Here is an 11,546-nt window from a genome sequence, read left to right on the forward strand (position 1 = left end):
TTTAAGTGCTTTTATTTATTTTTTAACTGTATCTTTACTCTCTTATTTATTTGAAACTCTTTACCTTTTTATTGCTTTAATTGCATAATATTTTATTCCTATTTGTGAGCATTAGCCTCTACTTCTGAATCCATTTGTGTTTGTACCATGTTTAGTCACTATTTCATGTAAAGCAATTTGAATTGCATTTGATTTGTATGAAAGGTGCTATATCAATAAAGCTTATTGACTGATTGATTTTTTAAAGTAAAATTATGATGTCAAGAGCACAGGCTACTTTATTTTCCTCTTCAGAGAACAACATAGCTGCCTGATAGAGTATGTTTTTACTTTGGAATACTCAGTACCAACATTATTTGCGCAGAGTGTGGTTGGGGATGTTAAGGCTTATACTTTAAATTCAATCTTCTATGTTGTCTCAGGGACTACAGATGTAAATTAGCTCATAGCTAACTCTGCTACAGCTAAGCGGATGTACAACGTCCCTTTAAAATAAACAAATAAATAAATGCAGTAACATGCTCATTCCCAACAAAGCCAACTATCCAACACTTATTTTTATGCCTTTTAAAATGTTTTATTGTTATTCACAGAACAGAAATCTAAGCACAAAAAAATCAAATACAATCTTTGTTGAATCACTCAAGATGTGAAACAAGTAGTCAAATAATTGTCTCAAACAACAGCCGAGTCAACTGTAACTGACAAGAAACGTAACCTGCAGAGCTTCTTGCAGTGCATAGAGAGACTTGTAGTAGAAAATTACAATAAATAGAAATAATCTAATGTAGTATACATATTTCTTTGAGGAATTTTCCAGCATTCTTTGTCTGACAAACAAGGTGACCTACAGGTGTCCAGCACTAGTGGAAATAAACATTTTTCAATTCAACACTTTCCCCCTCATCAGTCCATTTTACAGCTCGTTCAATCATCTCCCGGCATCTCATGGAGTGATGTTTGTGTGTGTTGTTGGATGTCGATGCAGACCACCTCATCAACAGTTGAGCATGGAGTTGGTCCTCATGATGCGAATGACCTTTCTCGAGGTGTAACTGTACTCGTACTGCATGTGTTCATGGAAGAAATACAAGTACCCTGAAAGACGACAGAGCGGGAATCAGTTAAAGCAGCTTGGTGTTAGAGTCTGGAAAAAATACATCTTTTGTATGCTTTAAAGGCTTTATATGTGATTTTTTGATCCAGCAGATGTCGCCCTTGAGCACCAGCATGAAACCAAAACAACTTGCGCTGCATTGTTGTGTTAGCATGCTAATGCTAGTGATCTTTATTATGCTCGTATCTTCACACTGCATGTAAATTTACCTGAAACGAGTGTGATCTAGAAACACAGTTAAGCAGTGAGTACAGTATGTTATTCTTCCTTTCTCTAGTCCCTCAATTAAACAACTTTTATACACGAGGGGAGGAGTCAGCCGGCCGTCCTGACGATGTAAACAAAGTGAAGATAGGACTCTGAAAACTCTGAAAACATCACAGACAGTGGGACTCGGGTGTTACACCCATTGTAGACAGTCATGACTCACAGAGTTATTTTCATTTCAAGGATATACTTGATTTATATTATATTTAAGTGTGAAAAATCACATATAAAACCTTTAACTTTTATGAAAAAGTATTGAGAATTTCTTATACCATGGTGATAAGCAGCGGCATCAACCTCATCATCCATCCCAGGGAAATCTTCCTCAATGGGTTGTGGGTAGCCAGTGTCCATGGTGCCTGTGGCTTCATCATAACTGTGTTGAAACAATGAGAATGAATGTGGAAAATGTGGCTTAGTCAATTTCCTAAGAACATTCTTCTAAGCAGATTGGAGAAGTTTTCTTTGAATGAAATGCACAATAAAACTAATCCCTGCTCTCATACCTCCAATAGTCCTCATCGGTGAACAGCAAAGTTTTCCCGGTATCTCCAATGTGCACGGCCGCATCTATCTTCCGTATTTTCTTGGGAAGTCCAAGTTTATGTATGTACTTTGGGTAACCATCCACAAGGTTATATCCATTCAAAGCCCAAATTTTGATCCCTGAGGAAACACAAAGCTGAGTTTTCTACCATGCATACTGTTTCTAGCATCTGAAAAATAATCATACAATTTAATCTCAAATATTGTTCTTCTGTAAAAACCCACCACTGAATATCATGACAATATCCTTCTCTGCATTCTCATATGCTGCGTCTATCTTGTTAGGAATCGACGGCCAAGTGGACTTGATCAGCGTCTGCTCAGGCTCTGGCATCTGAGGGTGGAGACGCCAGTAGAATCTAGAAAAAAGTAAGCCAGATATTAATAGCAGCCAAAAGCTCTACAAATGAACACAATGCATGGTAAAATACGGTCTTAGAGGCAGAATAATCAACTTCTTCTGCCACATTTTCTTGTGGCCTAAGTATATTAGTTTAACCCATGACAATGAATGAGAATAAAATAGGTTTTATGGATTACATCATGGACCAACCATACCTGTCTTTGAAGATGATGGTTTCCCCTCTGAGCTCTGTTACAGCGTCAAAGGTTAGCATGGGGTCACATTTGTCTGGTGCATCAGGTTTAGGCTTCACTTTTCTTTGGTTTGGGTTTGGACCTGTAAAAGATCTGGAATCATTACATTGCACACATTATATTTCTCCTAAACCACAAGACAATTCTACAAAAGGCTTCTCCTCAAGTACAATCTAACTTTTGAATTTAAGTTGTTAAGTTAATGATCAATATAAGATCTTTTCCAACCATAGAGCGCCTGAATGCCTTCAATGTCGTCCTCAGCCAGTGGGTAGCCTGTAGCGTAAGAGTAGACGGGGTACATCAGAGCCCCCGCGTCCGAGGAGTGGGACATACCAAGCGCGTGACCCAACTCATGGGCCGCCACTATAAACAAGTTGTAAGCTGTGGGGTAGAAGGGCTCAGTCAAAATACTGTTCAAATAGGCCTCACTTGTTTCTCAATGATAGCTTTAGACAAAGTTTAGTGATGTATGTTGAATGTTAAAATGGCTAACTTGATGAGTCCTTGCTCCAGTGTTCATCCTCATCAAAGTGAGTGTCTCCTCCGATGCCTTGGCCGGGTGGGTAGGCGTGAGCCAGCAGGCCATTAGGTCCGTCAAAAGGGTTGAAGTCTCCATGCTCTACAGAGTACAGACCAGATCATTATATACTGAGCAGGATGTAATGGTTCTTTAAAGGCCGGGCAGCTGCAGTGTAGAACACAACAATAACATGTAATTTTGTGTATTTATTCAAAAGATATCCATTTGGATTTTTGTACCTTTTGAGCCAAAACTGATCATGATGTCAGCGATGCCACTGTGCAGCTTCTTAAAGGTCAGAGGGGTGACATCAGACCAAACATTCAGTGCATTGCGGATGGCTCTGTCTACATCAGACTTTTTCAAATCTGGTGTATAATTTGTTATTCTGAAAGCGTAAAAAAGGATTATTATGAAATAAATGAAAGTGGACATTTCTCTCTCTGAATACCTCAACTACTTCCAAAAATATTTGTGTCATCATTTCTCCTTTGTTTAATTATATGCACAGTACGAGGTTAATGCATACCTGAAAGTGACATTGTTGTTTTGCCATTTAAGGTGTCGAGGGAAGTGGTTGTACTCCCCGATGTCTGGCACACCACATCTGGCCTGCTTCATCAGCTCCACAGTGTTGTCATCCAGATTCCCCGTCACCTTCAGAGGCAGAAGAGAGAGATTAGTCTCCACCCTCTCAGAACTCACAAAGAAGAAAAGTCCTTGATATTTTTCAAGTCCTTCTGGGTCATTTTCTTTATTTTGACTTCTTCAGTTGATTGCAATATTGAAGTGAACTTCTTGCACTGTTTTTTTAGGTTATCTTTTGTACATCTTTATATTTATACAAAACATTTCGCAATGCAAGAAAAAACAAGCCTCGATTCAACTCAACTTATTTCAAATTATTTCCTTGAAAAGAAAAAGAAACGTAAAACTTTGCAGTTTTAATGTACACCTTATGAAATTAATGAATGAATGAATGAATCAACTCTATCTTTGCTTCCCCAATTACACAAGAGGAGCACATCACAACAACACATGGTGGTTGGTAAATCACCAATGAAATATTACAGCTGAAGACGTTCTCCTTCTTCAAAAAGTCAAACTCAGCTGTTGCATTAACAATGCTCAAGGAAACAACAGTTCTTCTTTACTGTTCAAGCAGGATTCTAGATGTGGTCACCTTGAGTTTGAAGAAGCTCTGCATCTCCTCGATCTTTGTCTTAAAGGCTCCTGATGAGCTATGTCTTCCCTGGAGACCAGCAGGAAGGCCATAGAACCGGCGGAGGTACTTCTGTTTTTTTGAGAGAGAACAAGAGATTAAAGACACTCATAACAATATACAACTTTAGGCATGGATTAATATATGAAAAAAAAACCTTGCTACACTTAATTCATGAATAACAGCCTTTTAGATCTCACCTCTGCTAAAAGCTGGTTGTCGTTGTCCCGGGGAGACAGAGGCAGAGGGAAGCAGTGAGGGACGAGCGCCAGCAGCAGCAGAGCTATCATTGTTGTTGTCTCTGTGACATCCAAAGCACTCATTGGGGTCCAAAACCTCTGCAGGATATTTATGGAGTTTTAGGTTGACTTTTTTTTTTTTTTCAAAGGAGCCTTGTGATTCATGTAAAAGCACCTAGCCACTTCCTCCTCTGTCTGCTGAGAATGTGCATGTATCAGTAAAACTACAGTTGCTGTGGTTTGAGTGAACTCCTTTGAACCCACTCACTCATTTCCCATATTACCACGATCTAAGGAGTATGATAATGGAGTTATTGGAAATGCTGCTAAGGAAAAAAAAAAGTGCAGCTTGCATTTGGTATTTTTGTTATGTTATATCTTGTTCTTGGATTAAAAAATATGACCCTTTGTAGATAACTTACTCGACATATTTATTTCATGAAAAAGTCACATAACTATTTTTTATTTATAAAACTTCTTACAGATCAAGGTCAAGAGTTTTTTATTAGTATTTAAAAAGGTCATTTGTTATGCAGACAGGAGAGTCAAAGTTCCAAAGATACATACAACACACAAACAGTAGTTCTTTTTAAAATATGTTTTATAGCAAAACTCTGAGAAAGAAAAATGGCTTTCTCCAAGAACATCATTTGGGTATTATTTCAAGCTGCTGGTCTCATTATAGTCATTCTGTCTTTTTTAGAATGAGTAGTGAACAAACAAAAAGGGATGATGAAAACAAAGAATTGAAGAGTAAAGTATATGATATAAAAGTCACCTTGGGAGATATTTGTTTGACTATTGACACTCTGACATTGACATTAGCACTCTAATACTGACAAACAATGAGTTAGTTTGACGAAAGCGTTTGTTTTTGCAACCATTCTGTCTGCTATTAATTGAAATCAGCGCTTCCTGACTTAGGTTTTTCCTCAAGTTGCCCTTCAGCACAATATGATTCAGAGTCACCAGAGTTACACAAAGCATGAATGACAAAATGAATGCGTAATTCTCTACAAGTGTTCTCAATCAGGAGGAACTGTAATTTACAAGATGTTTGAACCCCTGCTGTCCAACAACATATCACAATGATATGTTACATTCAGGATAATGTCTAAGATCAGACCACAGTTTAAGAAACAAAACCCCAAAGTAAACAGAAGAATAAAGCTGGGCACTGTTATTGTAAAAATGAAACACTAATTGGGGGACTGTTGGTTTGTATGCTGGTCCAGCAATTCAACTAAAATATATCTCAACAAACATTTATTTTAATAGAGACATTCTTTCTGCCCAGAGGTGCCAATTGACTAAAGTTAACCCCTAATTTCCTTTTGCATTCATTGGGTAACATTTAGTTTTTAAATGGAATAACACAGCTTTTGGAGAATTACTCTGAAATTACAGATGTTGCCCCGATGACTGTGGGAACTTTTAGTTTCAGGATCATTGGATCTAAATTTTTACTTTACACAATATTTTGTTTTTTTACAAACAAATATTCTACAAACTAATAACTATCTGTAAAACCTGAACCTTACTTTGTTCATTAACATGTGTAAGCATGGTAAAGAGCTGGATTTAAAGATGGTAAATGAAGCACTTGCTGAACATTAAAGTATTAGCACTGCCACATTGGGAATGTTAGCATGCCATTGCCATCATAAGCACGAAGCACTGATGTGTCTCACAGAGCTCATAGTGTGGCTGCAGACAGGTTGAAAAGGTCATGATGGCAGGAAATGGAAAAAGCATTTACAGCAGAGATTTTTAACAATTAAAAACAAATAAACCAAAAAGAAGTAAAGCCCTGGAGTGCTGAAGTCAGGTCAGGACACGCTACATACCTTAGTGTCAGTGTGAAGCTGCAAAGGTTTATAATTACTTGCTCCAGACACAATACTAGAATCATTTTTTTACATTATAGAAAATAATAACAATAACTCTATATTTAGAAACAATAAATACATTAGTGAGTATATGTCTTTACAAAAGCTCTCCACTTTAAATACACATTTAAAGATTTCTGCCCAAGAACAATTACAGTAAAGTAAAACGTCATGGACATCTGCATCCCATTTTGTGTGATGCATTACAAACATTTGCTCCAAACTCTTGAGCATTCTGTGTAGACAAATATTTTTGGAGCAACAACATGTTTAGATGATGGTCAACAGAGTGCTCCTGACTCACAGCGGGGGAAGTTCGCAACCGAGGGGATTTTTTTTCCCTGTTATTTTAAAATGTCACACACATACAATGTTGCTGTGAGGACAGAGTCGGGAGGCTGGTGTTTTCTCCCTGTGGATAAATGAGCACAGGGTTCACATGAATCTGTCTGCAGTGTGATTAATGCTCATTGCCATTGGATGTATAATATAATCATAAAAACAAAAGAAAACAAAAAAACAGGAAAACTGTCATCGTCTCCGTGTTTATTTTAGGTATTTCTAGGCTCATGTTAACAGATTTAGCTCAACATTTATAGACTTTTGATTTATTTTGGATATATCCCAGACTTTGGTAGATAACTATGTGATCCATTGAAATCTGGGTCCATGGGTTGGTCATAACCTGAACACTGATTTTCTATCTGTCCAGTGTGAAGCAATTCAAGAAGCAAAAGTTTGGTACTGTGTTCTAAAGGCCCTGACACACCAAGGAGATCATTGGCCGTTGGTCCTAGTTGGACCGTCGGTGAGCGGTCGTTGCTCTAGTTTTTGGTTGATTCGACATGTTGAATCGTCGGTGAGAGGAATCTCTCTGATTGGCTGTTCAGAGGTTTCATTTATCTCCCTCTCGACACAGGTTATGTAAAGCCCCTTAAGCATGCCACCTCTTATTTTCTGCGGCCTTCGTTGCCACTCATTCTTTGCCGTCTGCTTGCTGTGTCAGGGCCTTAAGGTAAATGGGTAAATAGATTTGAGCTTATATAGCGCTTCTCTAATCTTCTGACTACTCAAAGCGCTTTGACACCGCATGACACACCTACACATTCACACAACTAATGGTAGAGGCTTCTATGTAAAGTGACTATCAGAAGTAACTAATCTCATTATACATATGCATACACCACTGAGGAAGCAGCGGGACATGTGGCTGCAGGAGCTGGGGATCGAACCCCCATCCTTTTGGTTTCCTTCCGACTCTACCAACTGAGCCACAGCTGCCCCAAGGCAGCATAAATATGGTACCACACAGGCAAACAAGAAACTGAAGGAACTGAAATAAAGTAGATGTCCTGGCCTTTTCAGCTGTATGTGTGTGTGTGTGTGTGTGTGTGTGTGTGTGTGTGTGTGTGTGTGTTGTAAATGTTGATGTGTTCATACTTCATTCCTCAGATATATCAGAGGATGGATTCTATTGAATATTGGCAACAGATGATTGAGAAATAATAAAGAGGTGCTGCTTGCATACAAACCTCATATCATCCTCCCACTCTCATCTGGTTCCTCAGCACTCTGAATCATTCCCTGACACACTAGAGGAGTGGATTAAGTCAATTCATATCAGTCATTCTATAGTTCCTTTGTGGTTTGTTGGTTTGCTGTCATTGCCTTCTGAGACTCTTTTAGATCCCTCACTGCATCAATCAACACATTGATTACATTCAGCTCAAGGCATTTTAGTTTCTGTTTGTTTATGTTGTAGTGCTTCCAAATGGTGTGATGGACTGGCCCATTGCTTATGGAGAATGGCACTGATTAGTGAAATCCTCAAATGTCACTGTTATACAACTTGGTTTAATCATTTTGTCCCGGAACATAGAAGAAGGCTTAAAAAAAAGCAGATGAAAGATTAGAAGGATAAAAGATTTGCTAAAGATTCTTTCATTCCTCATTAGATGCTGCTTTGGTTCACTTGAGGTAGTTCTATTGGTGCATAGCTATTTGACTTTAGTTGGTCAAATCCAGTTTAAAGATTGTTAAATGTGTTGTCACCATTTATAGCGGTCTGTAAACCAGTTGTCTCTTCATTTACGAAAGACAAAAATAAAGTATCAATCATGATTTGTAAGTTTTTTTTTTTTTTTTTTTTTACAATTTATTCTTATCAATGTAAAGATTATAGTTTTGGGTACCCTTTGGAAATGTAAGGTTGAACTTTTGCCTTCAGAATGTGATTAATGGCCTTTGTCAGCCATGAGCCCCACAGATGATTATTCAGAGGGCTTTGTCTCAGTAGCAGAGTCAATCGTCTCTCAACCGGAAGGTCGTGGGTTCGATCCCCAGCTCCTGCAGCCACATGTCTGATGTGTCTTTGGGCAAGAATATCCTGCTGCTTTTTTGGCTGTGTGTGAATGTCTATGAATGGAATTAGTTAATACTGATGGTCACTTTACATAGCCATCAGTGTGTGAATCGATGAGAATGGGTAGGTGTGACCTGTGTTGTAAAATGCACTTTTAGTATTCAGAAGACTAAAATAGCACTACACAAGCTCAAGTTAATTTTCCATTTACCAAGTCCATAAAGTGTGTTGAGGTTGCAGAAAGAGAAAATGATAATTTTTGCTAGTTACTAGATGGGGATGGCCAAAACGCAACACTTGCGTGTTGTCCACAATGAGGTTAGAGATGTTATGGTCTTATTTAATTGTCTGAAATTTTGTCTAATGGGGTCCCACAGGGTTCAGTTCTGGGTCCAACTCTGTTTTACATTTAAACGCTTCCTCTTGTGACATCATCTGCAAATATAAAATCCATTTTCATTGTTATGTTGATGACTCACAATTGTATGTCCCAAATACATCTGGTGACCAGTCGAATATAGCTTCTCTTACTCATTGTCTCTAAGAAATAAAATCACGGATGACAGACAACTTCCTTCAGCTAAACCATACAAAATCAGAAACAATTGTTATCGTTCCCCCTGCAAAGAGAAAATAAATCATACCACAGCTTCATTTATGGTGCTTTCATGAACACATTCTGATTCTGTTCAACCTAAAATCAACATATATGTGCTTTTGTACCCATTAAAACTCTTAGGGATCTGAAAGGATTTTTTTTAGGTTGTTTTATACAAATGCTAAATAAAAGGACCATTTCTTATTACTTCAATGATCAATTATGTACTGAAGTTATGCATCAATTGCTAATGCTTTTTACATGTAAGCAATCAACTTAGAATGTAAACAAATGCAATGAAACTAATGCAAAATATTGAAAATAGTTTCTGAACTAGACATCCAGCAGACTGCAAGCTATGGGAATATTGATTTGCTGTTGGTACATGTGAGGCAGACAATGCATTAACCTTTAATACCACAATATTTTACCAATACACCTAACCATAGAATTAAAGTTATTTAGTTAGTTATTCACAAAAAAGACTGCGTCACTATTAAGTGATCACAATGACGCAGGAGCTGACTAAACAGCTTGGAAATAATTTAACACATATTTTACACTGAATATTTCTCTGGTCAAAAAAAATGGAAGCCTAGTAAATGTGTTATAATATTGACATGGGTCATGGCTATGAAGCAGTTAGATTTAGACGGATCACTCAAACTGTAACTTAATCATGAGTATCCATAAAAAAATGACCCAAAATGTCTTGAATTAACATGCTGAGCAACTGCAGTTGGTGAGCAAACATTCAAGTTTCAAACCACAGTGACTGTGGTTTGAATGTTCAGGCCCATTCAGCAAAATATAGAAACCACACATACTGAAGAGATACCACAGGAGGGCAGCAGAGAATCTAGCAAGACTTTGGCCTCTGGTCCCCTGGGTCCTGTGCAGGACTCTTATTTCTCCTGCAGAGATGTTAAAACAGAATTACATTTTGGTGCAGCTAGAGGGTGTTGATGTGTTTTAAACTATCCAATATTCTGTGCCCTTTATGGCATGTGTGGTGACTGAATGACTACTCTACACAGTATTAATTTACCATTTACAAAGTATTATAAACATCAGCTGTGACTTTACAATAGATAGATAATGATTGTAGATGGTTTTCAAACCAATTATTAGCCACTGATTATGTATTAATTATCTGTCTATGTTTATGTTTATAGATGCTTTACAAAGTATCAATAAGGTATTATAATCTGCAGTTCCAACTTTATAATATCCATCCAAATAATGTTAATAGACAGTATACAAATCTATTATTGACATGAAAAAAAATCTGCTCCATGTGTCTCTGTAATGTTTATACATGTTTTATAAACCATCTCTTAAAGGTTTACACATCATTTGGTCATCATTATCAAACAGAGTGTATAAAATGTTATAATGTGTGCAACAATAAACTGTTATCATAACATTAATTATATTGATCATTATCGTTGTTTGTTAACAGTTAATTAACCTTTAGTCAATAGTTATTTTAATATCAATTTACCCTTTATTGATGATGGTCATTATAAAGTGTTACCAAATGTTGTTTTCATTGGCCCTAATCCTCTTCTTTAAATTTCTATGTGATCAATTATGTTTACTTGTTTTCTTGTAAAAAAAAACACACACACAGTGGTTAGTTGGTTAGTCCCATTTGTCTCAGATAAGGATTGAATTAGGAGAGTATCGCAGGTTGTGCATGGTACTTTTCAGAGTTCAAGCAGTTACTTCAGGGGCATCTGTGGCCAGTTGGTAAAGCCAGTCAATCCCCAGCTCCTGCAGCAACATGTCCGATGAGTCCTTGGGCAAAAGATTTAAAACCAAACACAAGCTCAAGTCTAGTTAACATTTCTTTGATGCCTCCAATGATGCTGTGAATTGAACATCATACTGTTTGCCGTTCTGTTTAAAAGGTTGTTTATCAGAGCTTCTGTGTCATAGTGTGTAGAATTGTAAAACCAAACTACATTTGCCAATTTCTAATATCAATTTAGCGTGATGTTGTGACTCTGTCTGTGAAAACATGAAGCACAAGACTCAGTCTTGTCGTTGTTTATGATCTTGCTCTTTCTGTTTTACTTAGTTTTATTGTATGATAGTTTGTATTCTGTACTGTTCTGTATGTTTTTTTGTTGTTGTGCTTCTTTGGTACTGTTTAATGCTATAAATAAATTCTGTAGTGTGTG

General features: G+C 37.3%; 1 protein-coding gene across 1 annotated transcript; it reads right to left on the bottom strand.

Annotated features, from left to right (window-relative positions):
- Nucleotides 1–540: 540 nt before the first annotated feature.
- On the bottom strand, nt 541–4,614 carry mmp13b (matrix metallopeptidase 13b). The gene is made up of 11 exons (XM_020644606.3): nt 4,473–4,614; nt 4,234–4,344; nt 3,580–3,707; nt 3,290–3,438; nt 3,024–3,149; nt 2,756–2,911; nt 2,489–2,609; nt 2,156–2,289; nt 1,891–2,050; nt 1,657–1,760; nt 541–1,098 (listed from the first exon to the last, which is right to left on the bottom strand). The coding sequence occupies exons 1-11, from the start codon at nt 4,593–4,595 to the stop codon at nt 998–1,000; spliced, it is 1,413 nt and encodes a 470-aa protein (XP_020500262.2). The 5' UTR covers nt 4,596–4,614; the 3' UTR covers nt 541–997.
- Nucleotides 4,615–11,546: the final 6,932 nt, after the last annotated feature.

Source organism: Labrus bergylta, chromosome 11 (genome assembly GCF_963930695.1).
Source record: "Labrus bergylta chromosome 11, fLabBer1.1, whole genome shotgun sequence".
In the NCBI taxonomy this organism is placed as follows: Eukaryota; Metazoa; Chordata; class Actinopteri; order Labriformes; family Labridae; genus Labrus; species Labrus bergylta.